Source organism: Sphaerodactylus townsendi, linkage group LG06, assembly GCF_021028975.2.
Source record: "Sphaerodactylus townsendi isolate TG3544 linkage group LG06, MPM_Stown_v2.3, whole genome shotgun sequence".
In the NCBI taxonomy this organism is placed as follows: Eukaryota; Metazoa; Chordata; class Lepidosauria; order Squamata; family Sphaerodactylidae; genus Sphaerodactylus; species Sphaerodactylus townsendi.
The window spans coordinates 30,531,802-30,551,762 of NC_059430.1; the positions used below are offsets into that span (position 1 = coordinate 30,531,802).

Below are 19,961 nucleotides of genomic sequence, written 5' to 3' on the forward strand. Positions count from 1 at the left end.
TCAACTCAATCTTTCATAGAGATGAGGGATTGTATGGCTGAAAGGACATATCATAATTTTATCTGCCACAGTTGAGAACTAAAGGAAGAAGACATGGATTGGGGATTGATGTGAGTATCCTGACATGTTCTGGGATATAATGGGAAGTATAGAAGGCAAATATGAGGTCAGGGGGACCTGTGAGAATTTACCAAAAGGGTCCCTCTTCAGTTGGTTTTGGAATAGTGGTCCACTTAGGATGTCCCTTTTGGTGTGTAGCCAGAGGAATTTGCTAGGCTGTGTTTGAGCGTCTGGCCAAAATATAAATTGAAGGAAAAACAAAAATGGCCAGAGAATGGAACCAACAGCTCTGGTTTAGTTTGTACACTGGAAGAATGCATTGGTACCAAGAAAGAACCACAACACAAATTAGACTGTTGTCCTTTGGTGAAGAGTCCCCAGGTCCTTCTGGATTCGCATTAATCTTCTGGAGTTGATTCAGTGTCCTGTGGCAGATAAAATTATGAGTATGTCCGTTCACCCATATAAATCCTTTGTCCTTACGGCAGGTCGAGTCGACTATTGACAAAGCACTGAGGGTACACCCAAGTCAATCCGCTGCAGGATAAAGACAGAGAGAAGAGGATCCCGGACGAGCTCGCAATTGTGGTGCCCAATATTTTGTTACCAAATATCACGCCACCAGGAGAGAGTTCTAATTAGCTTTATTTGCAAATAAAGGGGATCCAACCTCACAAGGGTAAACTCCACTGGTTCATTACATACACAGCATTTTTATTCCCTTTTCCTGATTCCACCACACCCTCTCCATTCTCCCATTGGCTATGGATAATTGGAGTTACAACGTTCCAGTCCGCCTATTTACATGTTGCTCCTTGATATGTGCCCTCACCCGTTTAGTATGTGCATTAAAATGAAGGCTGTCATCAGAGCAGAAGTTAATATGCATTAGCTTATTAAGCATGCTCAGTTAACACTGCTTGCATAACTTTTGCCCTTTAGCCTATATATTCGATACTAACAAGCTTCAGTCAGTTCTTATCTTATGGAGCCTCACAGAAAGCCTCATGACTCATCTCTTTTGTCCTAGTAGAAAACACATTTTTCATTTACTACGAATAGGAGAACAGAGGGGTGTGGTGGATTTGGGGAAAGAGAATAAAAATGCTGTGTATGTATCAAGCAAGCAGAGTTTGCCCATGTAAGGACAGCTCCCCTCTATTTGCAAACAAAGTTACAAGGAACTCTCTTTGTTGGCGTAATATTTGGTAATAAAATATTGGGCACAACTCTACTCCCAGCCAGGAACTGTCATTCGAGACCTAAGCAGAACCCATCTTCGACCCATTCCCGTGTTCCTATAAATCCGTTCCGCAATTCATTGGCACCCTTCTCGGTACTCCAATGCATCTCAACGGAGCCCCTTCAAGTCAACTGCCATTCACGACTCTCATTAGCTCCGGCAAGCCTTCTGGCTGTTCGCATTGTTTCCAATAATAGGCATTTCGGGCATTTGCCGTAGCACAGCCCGGGATTTAAAGGAGCCGCACGCTCGGCTACAAAAAAAGCCACTGAATGGCCCAAGAAGAGCAGGGAGAGGCTTCAGCCCACTGGCTTTCCAAGCGGCAGCAGCCTTACCCCAGCCGTGCGGGGAATGGCCGTGGCCCGGGCAAAACCACGGCAGAGAACAGCAGCTGCAGCTGAGCTCAGCGCCTGCGCTCCGCAGCCTTCCCGCGTACCCCAAGTCCCACCCTCGCAGCAGCGGGACCCGCTCCACGGACTGGGGGGTGGGCTCTGTGCAACCGAGACTGGCCGGAGCTGGGATTCCGCGGACGGGAGCCGGCCAGCCGCCTCCCTGCCAATCCTCTCCCAGCCCCTTCGCGCGCCCGGCCGGGCCAGCCCCTTCGAACCGCCGCTGAGCCGCCTGGCCGGCCCCCTCCGGTGCCAAGTGAGCGCGCAGCAGCTCCGGCTCCTCTCCGCCCCGCAGGGAGTGCCGCGGCAGCCGCCCGCCTCCTTCCTGCCTTGCCCGGCCCTGGGGCAGGGGAGAGGCCGTGCGCGCTCGGGCTGCCCCCGCCGACCCCGTCGCCATGGGTGGGGAAAACGAGGCGGAAAGCCGGCAAGGCCCCGCCGACCGGACCAACGGCGAGGCGCCGCTCAACCTGTTGGACGCTTGCGGGGCGTGCGGCCAGCACATCCAGAGCCGGCAGCCCAAGCTGCTGCCTTGCCTGCACTCGCTATGCCTGCGCTGCCTGCCCCCGCCGCACCGCTACCTCATCCTGCCGCCGCCCGCCGACCCCTCGCCCGGCAGCGGGGCCCCCAAAGACGCCCCCCTGCCGCCGCCGCCGCCGCCGCTCCTCCAGCCGGCCCCGGCCTCGCCGGGCTCCGCGCCGCCCTCGCCGCTGCACTGCAACCCGGGTGAGTCGCCGCCGGGGCCGCGGAGGGAGGGCGCCCGGCTGAACCCCGGAGCCGGGTGGGAGAGGGCGGCGGGGAAGGGTCTGTGCCTGCTGCGCGCACAATGCAAGCAGGGAGCCCCTGCCGGGGGCTGCATTGACAAAGGGGCCGAAGCTTGCCAGGGGGGCTCTCTCTTTGTCGTGGAACCCGCCCCCTCCTCCCAATTCCAGAAATGTGGGCAGGGAAAGCGTGGAGGGAGAAGGTATTCTTTTGTCCGGTGGTGGTGGTGGTGGTGGCGTGGAGAAGTTTATATCTGGACTGGAGTTAAGCCCTCGTTGCCAGACAGATATTCCAAGCTACACGACCAGAGACACACTTTCCAGGGAAAAACAGCTTCATGGATCGCGGTGGGGCTGACTTGAGGGTACAGCAGGAGAGGCATGAGGTTGTGATAGTTGGGAAACTGCTTCCTCGCAAGCAGAAAGTATAGGTAGAGAGACGAGAGCTGAGATGCAACAGGGAAAGGGAACAGGTAGGCACGGATCTGCACCCAAAGCGCCCTTGTGAAAAATTAATAGGGTTTGGCATATGTCTAGAAGTGTCTCTGACCGTAAAACTCAGTTGCAAAAAGGAAGGCTCGCCCTCTCTCTGCAGAGCTTGGGTGAATGCTGCTCTGAAAGGAAGATGTGGGACTTTAAATGCAGAATGTTATGATCCTGACTGTTGCAAGGAAACCAAGAATGGCTGCACCACCCATTGTTTACACACAGCATCCTGTGGTGAAATACATGTGAGGCAGGAAGTCCCAGCTAATAGCTGGCCTGTGAGCCACAGATCATTAATGACTGTCCATCAAGCATATTGTCTTCTGGCCTAGGCTGTTACCTACAATACTCCTGAAGATCCTGTGGCTACTAAATCGGTATTCCAAAAGAAAAATGGGGCTTGTGGGGTCTCTGGACTGTCCCTGTGTCATATTCTAATCTAGGGATTACTGAAGCAAAGGCTTGGTTTGGTGAGTTGCGTCATGGAATGTCATGCAAGTCCTTTGAAGGACCATTCTTTCTTCAGAATACCCCTCTTCCAGATTTTTGCTAATTTAGTGCCACTTTTTAAAAATGCTAAGGTATGGATATTTGTGGGTGTTGTATTTTTTCTTCATGACAACTAAATTTGTGGCTTCTTGGTAGGGGAAAGAGAGGAAGTGTGTTGTTTCTTTGAGTGGTGTGTATTCTTTTTTTGTTCTTTCAGTTTCTAGAAACATCCAAAACTGTTCTTAATTTCTTCCATGGCATATGTAATCTAACGTGATTTTAAAGAGAAACTGTGGTATCGTTTGTGTGATGGAAAAGTCTTGCATTCTTGTAACCGCTTACTGTCAAAACAACTTTTTGAGACAGATGCATGCAGTTTTAAAAAGTGGATACAGCACTTTTAAACTGTCGAGCCACCTTGATTAAGTTCATAATGACAGGCTAAAATGCATGTTACAAGTTTGTCTGAAATTATTGCTGTGTGCATGTTGACGCGCATATGGCCAGAAATATAAGGGGAACACTTCCTGAAATTGATCAGAAAGGTAATGGAAGATGTTTGTTTATGAACACAGAAACAGAGTTAGCCTGACTTGTCAGTGAAACATACCAAAAGGAGTTTAGAGACCCAGAACAGCCTTGGAGTGGGACAAGAAGCAAAGGAGGAAAACAGTCATATTGCCTTCTTTAGATTACATTATGTAGATTAAAAGGTGCCTAACCCATTATTAATAGATACAATTTGTTGAGGCCCAAGTGCAGAAGCGGCTGAGAATCTCAAGAAAGTAGTTCAAAGATGCAGTGGATTGGTTAAGGGCCAATATGAGAAACCTGTAATTACTATTTGGGATAGACTATTCGAGATAGACAGGATAAGTAGCACAAATTGCCTACATTTTGAGAGGATATTCAACTGTAGATAATGTTGTATGGTGCTTGAAGTTTAAAATAATTGGTTAGCCAAGAATGTGTACCTTTATCCAGTGAGACAGCTATGATTATGAGATGATTTTAAAAGCTGTGAACATAAATAGTTGGATGGATGGGGCGTTGCTTGTGATCTACTTATCTTTCAGGTAGGATACTTTTATGGACTCACGTAATTGCTCTAAGTAACACACACTGATGCTTTAATTTATGAATTTAGTCAATGTTAAGAATGGAAGAGCTGTGTTTTAATAAAAAAAATTAAAAATTACTGTGGACTGTATTTGTAACAAAGCAAAAACTATTAGCCTCACCTTTCCACACTCCCCAGGCCACACGTTCCCACCCCCTTCCCACCCCAAGCCACAAACTCAGGACCAGGTAGATGGGAAGCATCATGCCGGAAGGGGGAGGGGCCACTAAGGACCCAGTAAAACCCACTGTGGGGAGAAATGCTTGTCCCCCTCCCCCCGCCTTTGCTAAGGCCCATTGCATCTCCCTCACAATGAACTTTGCTGCTAGTTTACTATAGTCTTCAAGACTTCTCTTTGAGACTGGAGGCAGCTTTGGCCAAACCACATAACTCGTTTTTCTGTTCTTATTGGAATGCAAATCATTCAGTCTCTGATGTGACATTTCTTCAACATCATAGCTATGTAGCACTGAAGGCTAGACTGTCTGCCATTGTGGTAACACCCCCTCCCCCAGTAGTCTTCTTTTCCAGTCCACAAATGTCTCAGTAGCTTTTCAAGAATTTTTAAACTACTTATCTGTCTTGACTGAGACAGTCTTGGGTACTCACCTTCTGGTGACCTTTGAAAACCTTGCTGAGATATTTTGGGGAAGGTAGGCATTAAAATGTGGCCAAGTTATATTAATCTCTGTGATCTAAACTTTTTCACAGTATTTGATTTCTTTTGATGTCTTGCTCCTTTAACCTCACTCTTCTACAGGTTCCTGGAGTGATTGATATAGTAATAAATGTAGCACCACTACCAGAGAATGTAGCTCATTGAGTTCATAAGAAAAAAACTAAACATGTCCCTGATCTTGACAAAGAATTAGTGGGGAGAGCAGGGTGAGACAATGGTGCAAAAGAGTGAATGAGAAGAGTTGGTTTTTATGTCCCAGTTTTTCTCCACCTTAAAGGTCTCAAAGCAGCTTACAACAACCTTCCCTTCCCCTCTCCACAACAGACACCTTTTGAGATAGGTGGGACTAAGAGAGTTCTGAAAGAACTGTGACTAGCCCAAGGTTACTCAGGAGGCTTCATGTGGAGGAGTGGGGAATCAACCCCAATTCACCAGATAAGAGACTACTGCTCTCAACCACTATAGCATGCTGTTATGTATCTATTATACAGCTGGAGAACCCCTTAGTTGGCCTACATCTGCATTTGTCTTTGGTTGGCTACATCTCCTGGCCTGCCCCTGGTATGCCTCCGGCCATACTGGCACAATGTTTTGTGCTGGTGGGGCTGGGGATGATCGGTGGCTTCTGGGTTGGGTGCCATGGAGTGGTGGGGCGCTTGGCTGGCCAGGTAAGTGACCCCTCTCGCCAGTGCATTTGTCTCTTGCGTTGGCAGGGTGGGCACCCATGCTGGCACAAGGGTACACCAGCTCCAGAGGGGGATTTGTGCCCCTCCCCCAGATAGGGCTGTAAGTCACATAGTGTAGTAATTTCCTGGTTGACCATATTCTGTTGTTGTTGGAGACTTGTCCATAAGCCATAGACAGTTGTTGTACCCCTTCAACAGCTCCACAAATCACAACTATTTTTCAGTATGTTTTTCACACCTGAAATCTATCACAACATTATGAGAACATTGATACTCATTAGGGATACCAACCTCAAGATGGCACCTGGAGTCATCCCAGAATTGCAGTCAGTGTTTAGACAACAGAGGTCAGTTCCCATGGAGAAAATGGCAGCTGCAGAGGCTGAATTCTATGGCAATACATCCCTGCTGAGCTGTCTTCCTGTTACCATAACCGTTCAAACATGTGCACTTACATTCAGATTAACATGGGGAATTAACTTGGGTGTTTAAGCAGGAAAGAAGAGAAGTTTGGATTTATACTCCCATTTTTCTCAAATGTAAGGAGTCTCAAGGCAGCTTATAAACTCCTTCCCTTCCTCTCCCCACAAAGGATACCTTGTGAGATAGGTGGGGCTGAAAGTGTTCTGAGAGAACTGAGACTGAACCAAGGTCACCCAGCAGGCTTCATACATAGCAGTGAGGAAATCCACCACTCTTAACCACTACACTATGCTGGATCATTTACCTGAAGAGAAAGCTGTGAGTTCCCTAATGAAAACTTGATACTCTCACGGTGAGAGTATCAAGTTTTCATTAGGGAAAAGGTGACAGAAAAGTGATTTTAAAAGGAATATATGAAGGTTATTGAGGGATTTGATGACAAGAATGCGGGGACATAAGTAAATATTAGCAAATGCAAAGTTGGAACACAAAAATAGCACATTCCTTCTTCAGACTAACAATGCAACAACCAAAAATTGACCAAATCTACAGTTTGGAACAGGAGACACCTTTAAGTTAAAAGTTTAAATGTGGGGGAAAGAGGAATCTGTTAGGCTAGCGGTTCTAGTCTTCCATATATGGGGGCCTGAATGGCAGAGAGGAGCAAGATGCCAGCTCTCTGTATGGTGCAGTGTGAGTTCGAAAATAAAAGGGGTTAAATCAAGATCGTAAGCAAAAAAATATATCTATCCTAGTCTGCAAAGAAATCAGATGAAAGAAGGAGGTTCTAGTGAGTTGGGAGCTTTGTAGACTCTGTGATTTCTGCAAGAAAGCAGACCAAGCATAAGATTGTGGTAATTAGGTAGAATCCAGAAACCAGCTGGAAAGGTTTTGGAAGCTGAGAGGTGGCTGTTATTCACCTTTAGTCACATTGAGAAAGTGATAGTGTTTCTGCTGTAAGAGGACTGGGTTCTTGCTAGACACTTTAAATCCAGTTTGAATATTATGGGAGTGGAAGGCAGTAAGAATTCCAAACATAGGCATGATTAAGTACTTTTAAATATATGGGGAAATATTAGAAATATCAAACTGGGGTGATTAGTTCCCCTGGTCAGACGAAGGCAAGGTGGTGCTAAGGGGCTTGGCCTCACTTGCGATTAGTTTTCTGGGGAATTCTGCCTTGTAAAGCAGATTCCTGGATATTCCTAGAAGGAAATGACGGTACATTTCTTCAAACCTGGTTCATTCATCATGGCCTGAATGCTGATGAGTTGTCAGGAAGCCAAAGAATGTAACTATTGTCAAGGGAGTGTCCAGCCCTCTGGGGAATGTGGTCATTTGCCAGTGGGTCAGCTTTTATGTTGTCAGCAGTCTGATCTCAGGTTCTCACTTTTAATACCAAGCATTTCTTGCCTTCAAGAATCTCAAACAGCCCATTGCCTAAGAAATCATAAAGGTAACCCAAAAAACATGGCTCCTGGCCCAGGGCTACTTTTAATGTGACATTCCCCTCTCTCCTCTCCAGGCAGATATGTGCTAAAGCCAGGGGTAGGGAACCTGCGGCTCTCCAGATGTTCAGGAACTACAATTCCCATCAGCCTCTGTCAGCAAGGCCAATTGGCCATGCTGGTAGGGGCTGATGGGGCTCCTTCTAGCTGTCTTCGCTTTGAAGTTAGCAATCCTAGCCACTCATGCTAAAATCCATTTCCATTCAGCCATTGAAGATAATGCAGGAATTAAAGTGTCCACACCCTATCAGCTGGGTGTGGACACTTTTAAATCTCCCCCTTTGTTTCATTCTTTGTCCTGCTAGTTCAGGTGAACTGTTGCAACATTGTTGTTGTGTACTATCTTGAAGAGGGACATGCATTCTTCCAAAGTAATAGATGTGGGTCAATACTTTCACGGTATTTTCATAAATCAGTACCTTCATAAATTCAAATTTATAACAGTTATACTGTGTCTGCCCAAAGCTGATGCTTGTTTACAGAGAACCCCGCGCAGCCATCTCCCCACTGGCACAAGTGCCACTTTATGCTGACAGGGTAGGCAAACATGCTTGTGCAACCGTGCTCCAGCTCCAAAAACTGCTTGCCTCCCTTCCCCCTCAGGATTGGGCTGTTAGTATATTTTGAGTCTGTCCCGTTTGTACCTCCAACTGCTTTTAACTGTATATTCAACAGCAAATTCTTTTGATTTGAAACATTGGTCAGTCTAGTGCACGTTGTTCTTTAGAGACATACGGTAGGTGGTTTTGCCATGATCAGCTGTTTTCTGAATTAGGAAACCATGTAGTGTAAACTCATGCCATTGCAGGGGATCTGTTCCCAGTATCAAAACAAATGATGAAATCCTCAGACACTGGGAGCCAGGGGTTTTGTAGCTAAACATCCAAATAACCTTCAAAGTTTAATGATGTAATGATCATGATGGTGAGGTGGGAGAAGAAAACAGATTAGAGATTACATTATATGATTCCACTTTGAACCACACATATGTAAATAAGTTTCTTTTATTTGACAGGACACTTTCAAATATCATTTTTTCAGCTAACTATCCTTCCTGCAAATTCATCTTTTCATTCCTTATTGGACAAGCATTACTCAGTATTTGTTGAACTTAAGGGCTTCATCCCCCCCTCTCCCCCCCAGGTCATCTTTGCTTTATATGCTTCAACTTTTGTGCTGAGGATAAGAACCTTCTAAATCCAATTTTTATGTCCTTCTTTCTTTCACTGTTTTATTAACTTCCTACATTGTGCGTTGATCCTCTTATATTTAAGCACTTTGGTCAACATTTTTTTTTCAATGCACTGAATTTCTTTTTGCATAAATGTCTTTTTACTTGCCTGTAATTTCTTTTACATTTAAATAATTACTATTGTCCTGACTAGATCCCCTTGTAAACGAATGTTGACAGTTACATTTATTGATTTGCTTCTTTCTTTAGATGGACTATTGACGTGCTTTCATATTACAGGGGATGATCATTCAGCTTACATTATTTCATGAAGACAGTTTCAAAGGGTAGCCAAGTTGGTTTTCAGTAGATTCAAGAGCTCAATTCAAGTCCAGTAGCACCTTAGAGACCAACCAGATTTGGAGCGTATAAGTATTTGAGGGCCAAAACCCCCGTCATTAGATACGTCAGATATCTGAAAATCTAGCTCTTGCATATATGTGAATGCACCTGTTTGTAAAGACAAGCCATCATGGGTTCACTTTACAATTGAAACCAGGGATACTTGGATAAATATGGGATTTCAATCACATGTTGAGCTCTACGTGCATTGAATGAAATGTGAGAATTACTCAATGCATGTATGAAGACAATCAATTTTATACTGTACATGGATTGTAAATACATTCACTGTAACTTGGGACTGAAGCTTAGTATTTTCATTTTTATTTGTTGCTTTACGGCTTTGTGTGTTATTTTCTCTTTGTCCAACCCCTCCCCCAGTAATTATTTATAATTTTCTTTCTCATACAGCCGTTCCCAACAGTTGTATTTTTCACACTGTCACTTCCAACTGTCCCCAGCAGCCTCCATCTTTCACTTGTTTCTCTTGTTCTCCCCTAGCATCATCACCAGTGTACATTGATGCTGAGTGGAGTGCTTATTTCTTTCACACCCTGCTCAGCCTTTTTCTTTTCTACTTCCTGGTATCTGGTGAGACCGAATAATTCTCCCCATTGGTTGTCTTGTCAGTTTGCTGCCTAAAAATAGCATATTTTTGCTGCATGCTATAAAGTTGTGGGTTCTGCCCATGCCAGCTGTCTGTGAGAGGCTCCTGATCCTCAAGAGCAGCTTTTCAAGGTTTGGGTACAACAGCTGGATGGATAGATAAGAAATCCTTCTGTGATGCCCAACTGCATTCTAAGTAGTTGTCCTGGCCACAGAACCCCATGATTGACAAGAAGTTTGAATGGACTGCTAAGGATGACAGTTGAAAACTGACTGTTGAGGACTGACAGTTTAGAACTGACTGTAGAAGGGGACAGAATACTCTGTCAGTTGAGTATGAGAGACAGCTTAGTGAGTTGTAAGCTGTCGATAAACCATTCTCCTTGGGAGAGGGGAATGCGCATCAGTTTTAGGATCAAGCAGGATCCATAACCAATTACAAAGGAAAATAACTCTATTGTAGAGAGGGTGATCCCAAAATATTTTATGGCAAATAGCTCGCTAAGGAAAATAGTGATCCCTAGCCAATTTAAAGAAGTAAACTGGGAAAGTGTGTATATGTTCCTGTGTTTTCTTAATTAAGAACTATTGTTTGAAGAAGCTTATGTGTATGACACGGAGCAGTGACTGCCAAGAGAAATCGAACTCAGTATATAACAGATGTGTCAGCAGATGTATTTACTAGTGGGAGAACCACCTTAGCTACATCTTGAAATACCTCTTGCATGTATCTATAAGCAGTTCCTCATCGTTGTTTTTCGGTTACAAGCCAAATTGATTTAATTATTTTTTTTAACCTCATATGTACCATCCCCTAAGAGGAGACAAATAAAACCTTTCTACAAAGTTTTACCTTTTAGCAACCTCTCTTCTGCCAAATATTTTTGACTTTTTTTTATAGAAACACAGGCACAAAGATATCCAGAATTAGTGACTCTTATAAAGTATCTTTGGTAGATTCCTCAACCATCATATACATGGGACATAAAATCAACAAGAGACAATCATGAGTCTCAGGAGTGTTAGAGGTATTGGTGTGGGAAAATATATATGTTTTACTTTAAATAATAAGGCGATTTGTTGTATCTTCTTTTGCAAACGGATCCCAGTTCTTGGGATCCAACCCTGTCCTTTTAGAAACTGGAGTATTTATATTCTAGAGTGTTAGCCATATCATGTTGCAACCAAATTAAATAGGAGTTCAGTGGCATCTTAAAGACTAACAAAAACATATCCCAGTATAAACTTTCATGAGTCAGAGCTAACTTCATCACATTGTTGTACAAACGTACATTGTGGATCCCACCCAATTAAGAGACCATGGGTAAAAATGAGAGTAGAAGTATAACACAACTTTATTGCTTAAGAAAAGGAATTAGATATGAAGGACTAGCATTCCAAAGCAAATTATATAAAGCCTTCTTTTATAGAAAAAGCTTGCATAAATTAAATACCCTCCCCCCCCCCAATTGTTTGTACATGAAATCATTATTTCTGTGATTGGGTCTTACAGATTATATACTCACATTCCTTTCCTTTGGTATAATGCTCATACTCTAATTGGATTTTCTCCCAATTATCCCTTTACAGTTTATCTTCTAGCCATCAAATTTTAACTATTTGCTTTTTAGTGGAAGACACTTATCTATTGGTATCTAGCTATACCATGTGCAGAGACTTAAAATGGAGTCTTTTGACCTTAACATCACAGTAGTAGTAGTAGTAGTAGTAGTAGTAGTAGTAGTAGTAGTAGTAGTAGTAGTAGTAGTAAGTTTATTGTTTTGGCTATAGGCCTTCACAATCTCCTCATACACAGCATCATAACATTAAAACATAAAACACAAAACATAAAACACAAAAAACATCCCATGTATACCAACACATCTAAAACATTTGCATTTATAGTTATCTATGTCTAGTGTGCTCTGCTAAGAATTTGTGTTTTATATATGCCTAAGAAGATGAATGAAATCCACTGCAGTTATTTATAGAAGAAGAAGAGGAGTTTGGATTTATATCCCCCCTTTCTCTCCTGTAGGAGACTCAAAGGGGCTTACAATCTCCTTGCCCTTCCCCCATCACAACAAACACCCTTAGGTGGGTGGGCCTGAGAGAGCTCCGAGAAGCTGTGACTAGCCCAAGGTCACCCAGCTGGCGTGTGTGGGAGTGTACAGGCTAATCTGAATTCCCCAGATAAGCCTCCACAGCTCAGAGCGGAGAATCAAACCCGGTTCCTCCAGATTAGATACATGACCTCTTAACCTCCTATGCCACTGCTTCTCCCTAACTTTATACTTATACTTATCAAGTTACAAATAACTGAAGTGTGGGACCAGGTAATGTTACAGAGGACAGTTTGAAGTAATGATCACTCAGAGATCAGTCCATTCAAGGTGGATGAGGACCACTCCTGATTGTTGAAGATGGGCTGGTGAAAATTACAATTAATTTGTGCATGGGAATTTGTGTTGTTTCTTTTTTGTTATTAATTCTGAAAGGGAATATTTAATTATTGGGTTGTTTTGTATAGTTTTGTTTCATTATTGTTATTGTTATTTTTGTTTTATTTTAATCTGTTTCATTATTACTTCTGATTGCTTTCACTGGAAAAAACATTTGCCTTTTTCTCGGTTATATACTTTTATGATTTTCTATATAAACTGGAAAAAACTCAGAGAGATTTATATTGTTCCACTAGGACAGTGGTGGCGAACCTATGGCACGGGTGCCAGAGGTGGCACTCAGAGCCCTTTCTGTGGGCATGCGCAAACAGAGTGCCCCCCCCCCCACATCTAGGCTGGCCTGGGCCGCTGAGCTCGATTATCAGCATTAAACCTCAGACCAGGTTTTGGGGAAGCAGTGTAGGCAACCCTGTTAAGCACTGTTAAACCCCACTGATTTTCATGCAAAGAACAAAAGCGCAATCCTTTACCTGGGAGTAAGCTCGGTTGCTGGCAATGGGGCTTGCTTCTGAGTAAACCCTCCTAGGGTCGTGATTCACCCATTCGAAGCATTGCATGGTTGCTTCAAAGCAAAGCCATTGACTACCACCAAGCTTACTCCCGAGTAACGCGCACCTTGGAGCCAACCGTTTTTTCTAAACTAAAACCTCATTATTTAGGTTAAATTGCCGTGTTGGCACTTTGCAATAAATAAGTGGGTTTTGGGTTGCAGTTTGGGCACTCGGTTTCGAAAAGGTTCACCATCACTGCACTAGGACATCCATAGTGCCAAACTTGAGATGGTGAAGCAATCAAAGACACCCATGTTTACTTGATAGATGTTTATAGGAAAGATGTAGGACTACTAATAGCACAGCAGCCACTTAGCTTGAAGGACAATAGCACAAGGAGTAGGCAAAGGAAGGACATTTGGTGGCACAGGGAGAGCAAGGCATTTGGTCAGGCAAAAGCAGGAGAACTGTCAGATACATTTGCTTGGACAGTTAAGGTTTGCAGAATCGCAGGAAGCTGATAAATGTAAGCTGCAACTGAAAATTTGGCATAGGAGGGCAGGACTTGGGAGGTGAAAGGAAGGCAAAGTCCCACCCCATTCCCTTCAACACTAGGATACCCTCACATCTCTATATATAAAAATCTATCAGTGCGTTTTTCTGCTGACAGGTAATCTCCCAAACTACTGGACCGATTGCTTTGAAATTTTCACACAACGTCACATTCGCGTGCAGCCAGGTTTCCATACTGTTTCCACACCTCCTGTTGCGTACATGCCACACCTGTGACAGTTGGAACCACAGTTCTGTTCCGCAACAGCGCCATCTGCTGGCCATCAAAGCAACACCCTCTGATACAAGAGAAACAACCATGCCTTCCTTGAAAACCGCTGCCATCTGGAGTGAAACAGATGGGGCCCGCCATCTGCACATGGCCCACCCACCCTAGCGGAGGAAGGGGAAGGTGAGGGAGGGTCCAGGGGTTTGCTGAACCAAACACTCTGAAATGTGAACACAATGTAGCTCATGACTCCCAGCGTGTTTTAAGCTAAGTAATTTGCCTGCAAGGGAAGGGAGTGAAAGGGACAGGGACAGCCACCTGGACATGACCCACCCACCCTAGCAGAGGAAGGGGAACGTTAGGGAGGGACGGGGTAGGGTGCCATGCAAGGGAACAGGAGAGAGAGAGGGGAGCGAGGGGCCCTTTGCCCCTCCCCTCCCTTGCAAGCATTGTGCAATGACACATGTTCGCACCATTCGCTTCCCCTTTTCTTTCTTTTCCACTTCACCAGACTCAGCCACAGCAATGCGTGGCCGGGCCCTCTAGTATATCTATATAATCTGAGTGGCTACAGGTTACTTCTCCATCCTCCTAAGGAACACTGTGCTTTCTCCTTACAGGAGAGAAAGACAGGGTGTAAATCCAATCTCATCTTCCTCCTACTCTTTTTCTTTATTCGGAAACCACTGCTTGCCCTGTAGAGGTGAAGCCAACAGAGACAGATATTGCAATAACAAAAGAAATGAAAACAAAATTAAAGAAAATTGAGGGTTTTCCCCCATTATGGACTGTTCAGATGGAGAATTGGTTTCATATTAATTGCCATATTATAAAATGCTGTATTTTCTTTATTAGTTTAATATTTTAAAAATCCCAAATGTCTAATTACCATTACTAAAGCATGTAGCATTCAGTGTGGAGCATGTTAAGAAGAAGTACTTAACATCTTTAAAGAGTGAGCCAATAGTAGCACTTTCAGAAAGTCTTGTTCAAGCCTAGAGGAGAGATAGTGTTGAATCTCTTGAGGAATCCTAGTTGAGACCTTTTGTGTTGGATTCTCCCTTTGAAATTAGTTTGCAGGAGCACAGTAACGTTATATCTAAACCAGTATGTCTTGGAAGAGGAAGCTGGCCTCAAGGTTTGTTATAGGGTGTATTTCCTGGATTTGTGTTGCTGATGATTCACTGCCATCAGTGAGATGCTATTTTAGGTTTCAGGGCTGTCTGCAAGCAAGGAAAGGTCTGCCATCCCAACACCTGTGAAAAATACCAGTACTCAGGATGGACTGCTGATCACTGATGTGTTGGATTGGTTTGAACTATGAGCTGTTGGTGACAACCAGTACTGTTAGGCGAAATGGTGGGGCCTGTCCCTTTTGAAGTTTGGAATTAGCGGGCCAGACCTTGCTTTGTGAGAGGTAGTAACTAAAGATGTTTTCCACTGGAGTTTACAGAGTTGGGTTTCCACAAGAAATCCACAGGAGTCTTAGAAGTAAAGTTTAACCACTTTTATTGAGCAAATAAAATAATAAACTCACAAGCACATAAATGGTAAAACACAAGCTCACAAAGTATTTTAAAAATCCTAGGATATAGATAGAGTTGAGTGGATAGGTCAGGAATAAAACAGGATGTAGCGGGAAGGGTAATGATTACTTTTTTCTGAAGATGGGTCCAGAGACAGAGTTCAACAACTTGCGTTGGATTTCAAAACATGGGGTGAAAACAGCACTAGAGGTGCTGGGGTGGGAACAGTGCAACTAGACAAGATAGATGTCCAGAAAACACTGGACATAGACTGCAGGGAGATCTGGCTAGTTATAGGAAAATTTAGCCCTCTAGCAATGTTAAGAAAACTTAATTTCCCCAAACAAAGAAAGTTTGTGTCCTCCAGGAGAGGACAATATGGTGAACAGAAGCATCCAACAGTTGATTAGATTTAGGGTGGAAGTGGGTTATTCCAAATTAAAAGTGAGGAGGTAGTTCCCAGAATAAGGCATCAAAGAAGTGATAGAATTAATGATGCAGAGAATAACTGTGAGAGAGGTCTGATTGCATTAGGCTGCCTGGCACCTTAGCATATCTCTTATGAACAATAGAATGGGAGTTCTGAGTCCAGAGGGTTGTGGCCGTTTCTCAGGGTTTGGCTGTTGTTTTCCAAATAGTTGCAGGAAGGGCTGGTATGCATACTTAATGAGGGACTGGTCCAGACAAATCCTTTTTCCTCTAGGCAACACAGTACAGGGCTGGAGATGACATCCATCTTTGAACCTGTATTGCCATGGCACATCTGTGGGAGACTGGGGGAGCACTGCTCGATAACACACACACCCCTCCCACCACAGGTTGGTCTGGTAACAGTACTGTTCTGTTGTTATCTTTAGACCTGTCTTGCAGCAGGCTATTTCTCATTATCAGAAATAGGTGGACTTGGTTGATCTGCTTCTCTGCTTCATTAGGTGGTCATTGTAATCCTAAGAACACCTATTGTAAATCCCTCAGATAAGAGTCCCTGTTGGAAGGACTGGAGTGAATGTGATTGTAACCTGCTTAACTGTAGAGAACCATGGCTTGTTTTCTGAGCTTCGGTTGGTAGTTGAATGAATATAGATATTCATGACACTTGCTGGATTTTAAATATAAAGTGGAACTTACGCACTCTGAAGTGCATAATGGCAAATTTGGGGGCAGCACTGAAAAATCTCTTTTCTCACATATTGGATATACTTGCAGTTTTTCTTATAGAAAATAAAGATACTTATACTTATTCTATAAATATGCTTAATAGTACAAATGCATATTCTAATTAAGTTTTAAATGATGCATTTTATGTTGCTATATGTTTGACGTTTGATAGGAAGGTAAGACTGCATTAATTATTTTTTTCTTAAAATCTAATTTTTCCTCTCATGGTTTCAAATGTTACATCTCTACACACATTGCGTAGTTTCACAGTGTTGACCAGAAAATGTACTGTTGCATGGATTGGTACATGCTAACGTTGATCAGGGTGAAAACTATTGAAATCATGGTGGAATCTTATGAGAGCTTTCATTTTCTGTGTCCAGATGTTAGGAGCAGCAGTGACATAGTGGTTAAGAGCAGGTGCACTCTAATCTGGAGAACCGTGTTTGATTCCCTGCTCTGCCACTTGAGCTGCGGAGGTTTATCTGGGGAACTAGATTAGTCTGTTCACTCTAACACATGCCAGCTGGGTGACCTTGGGTGAGTCACAGCTCTTTGAAGCTCTCTCAGCCCCACCCACCTCACAAGGTGTTGTGGGAGGGGGGAGGGAGAGGAGATTGTAAGCCCCTTCGAGTCTCCTTACAGGAGAGAAAAGGAAGAGGGGTATAAATCCAGAGTCGTTGTCGTCTTCTTAAAAATGTCATATATAAATCTCAAATACAGGAGAGGTGTTAATGGGAGAAAGCTGAGAAAGAGTTGCTCCTATCCAACCATGAAAATATTTTCATATTTTAATTTCTTGTGGATACCTATAAGTCTTCTGTGGATGTGAAATATAAACTGTTGTCAAATCTGAAGTAATTGTGGGTTCAAAGTGGCACAGTTTGGTAGCAAGGTTTGCTGTGATATTATCAGGAATAATGTTCCTGATGACTTGGAGCTAGTAATGATCTCACTAACTCTGAGAATGGATTGATTTCATTTTGGTTGGTTATTGTTTCCAACTGGCCTCTTTGCAAAAATTTTCCACTCCCGCCCTTCTGTTGCTTGTAAATTAACTACTATGGGTGTACACTTCATAAATCTGATAAAGTGAGCTCTGACACGGACAGTTTTGTTAGACATTATGGTGCCATTGGACTTCAGATTTATTTATTTGTGTGTTCGTGCTTGTATCATTGTGGTGCCCAATATTTCTTTATCAAACATCAAGCCAACAGAAGAGAGTTTTAAGTCGTTTTATTTGCAAAGAAAGGGGAGATAACTTGGTGACTCCACCAAAACATATCCACAGCATATTTATTTCCTTCTCCCGATATCGCCACACCCTCTCCGTTCCCTCATTAGCTAAGGGTACTTGGAGTTACGGCTTTCTGATCCACCACAAAATATGTTCTAAAGGTTAGTTTGCTCTTAAGACAAGGAAAGCAGACTTTTGGAGACTACCACTAAAAGCATGGTAATGGTGATGGATCAGTGCTACGTCAGATTGTCCCTTCAGTTCTTTACTTGGCCTTCACTGACATGGTTATACATGGCTCATTCACATTTCATTCTTTCCCCCTTCAGGAGCTACTGGATTCAAATGGAGCTATATTATTGTTATAACTCTACTAACATTCTGTGCCGACCATGCAACTTTTTCTAATTCTGTAGATATGTGCATTTGATCATCTTTGATGAATCTCAATGTGTGATTTTTCAGTTGCGGATAAATATCAGAACTGCATTTATAGTGAAGTTCTCTCTAACTGCAGAACTTTTCGGTAGCCAATTGGAAGTAAGGGCTTTACGTTCTCCTATTTGAACAAATCATTTCCCCTCAGGAGTTTTCTTTTATAAAATAGAACTCCATTCAGACTTTGTCTTCAGATAAGAGAATCCATGCATTGACGAGAATAATGTATTTCTTTCTGTTAGCAGATAAGATGCTCTTCAAAATAGAATCTTCTGAAATATCAGTGCAACCGCTCAGTTTTGATTTGTAAGCTTATTTATCCTTCCCATTCTTTCTTTCCTACCAGTTGGTGTTATTCGCTGTCCAGTTTGTGGCCAGGAATGTGCAGAAAAACACATTATAGATAACATTTTTGTGAAGGATACTACTGAGGTTCCCAGTAGTACAGTGGAGAAGTTAAATCAGGTGAGTATGTCTCTTAAGTGTAAACATTTTTAACAATTTATTTATTTGCGGTTATAGACCAGTAGTAAAGCATGGAGTTCTGAGAAAAGAAAAAAAATGGATAAAATCCATTTACAAGAAACCCATCTCAAAGTGGAATATGAAAAAGATTTAAAAACAATGTAGGATGGACAAATATTTCATACTGTTAAAACACAAGTCCAAAGGTATGGTCCTTAAAAAAAATCTTGAAGGTTAAAATTTATCAATATGTAGAGGGCAAAATAGTTTTGTTAAGGATCAAATCTGACTCTTAATTTACTTTTCTTTGGCTGCTTTTTCAAATGCATTGCAAGGATACTCACTATGTAAACATCTTACACAGGTGGTATGGGGGGAACTGCAATATGTAAAACACAAATCTAACGAGGAAAAACCCAGAGATAAAGCTATATCAAGTTAATGAACATATACTCTGGGTGGATAGTGCCATGCTAAAATAATTGACTCATATACTTAAATTTAAAAAATCATGTCACTATTAAAACCTGGGGGCAGATAGTCTTAATGAATGACAAATTCAACAATTTTGTGTTGGAGTCTCCCTTTGAAAGTCTTATGTGGACTTTGGTGGTGACTTTCAGGTCCTCAGAGTCTGAAATGTCCTGCCACTGTTTTTGAACTATGGCAATTTTTAATATTAGATGTCTGTCCCTAAATAGGAACTGATCTATTTATCCAGTCTAGAGAATTGAAAGGCATAGTTTACACAGGATGGCTTACGTCACACTGTCCTGCAAGCTTGCTAACAGCTGCTAAATACCATCAGGGCCAACCCGAGCATAACTAGAGGTGTGAGGCAAAGGGTTCTTTTGGCTCACCTTGGAATCTGCATTCACCAACCCAGTGAATCAGGACCTGTCTATGATGGGCTTGTTTTGTTCATTGAAGTTTCATTAATTTGGTATTCTAGAGATTTCTGCAAGTGCTTTTTGATCCCTCTGGGAAGAAAAATGGCATAGAAATGCCTTAATGCATTTATTTATAGAATTTGTATGCTGCCTCTCCAGAGGCCTGCTTGGAGCAGTTCACAAGTACAATGAATACCATAAATACCATTTAAAACAACAAAATAAAGTTGGATTTTGTCTGATTGAATTTGCTCTGCACTTATACTGAATTTGATGGCCCCTTAACTCATCACCCATTATAGATATTAATTAGTTTTGCATAATTAGTTGTAGCTGTCTGTGTTTTCTTGATTACATTTGATTTTTGCCTGACTGCATTTCATGGCCCCTGGACCCCACTGTTTGTGTTTTTCTTTTTATATTTGCTACGTAAAATGCCTGTGTAGAGCATCTGACAAAGCAGCAGAAAAGCTTATGCTGGAATAAAATG

General features: G+C 42.8%; 1 protein-coding gene across 2 annotated transcripts in view; it reads left to right on the forward strand.

Annotated features, from left to right (window-relative positions):
* The first annotated feature begins 1,477 nt into the window (after window positions 1-1,477).
* TRIM24 (tripartite motif containing 24) overlaps window positions 1,478-19,961 on the forward strand; it is a 49,288-nt gene continuing 30,804 nt past the window's right edge. The window contains exons 1-2 of one of the 2 annotated variants that reach the window (XM_048500712.1): window positions 1,478-2,415; window positions 18,463-18,581. In XM_048500712.1, coding sequence (XP_048356669.1) covers window positions 2,088-2,415; window positions 18,463-18,581 — 447 coding nt within the window. In that variant the 5' untranslated portion in view covers window positions 1,478-2,087. Of the gene's footprint in view, window positions 2,416-2,845; window positions 2,924-18,462; window positions 18,582-19,961 lie in introns of those variants that run through there. The other variant, XM_048500713.1, reaches the window with a different exon arrangement.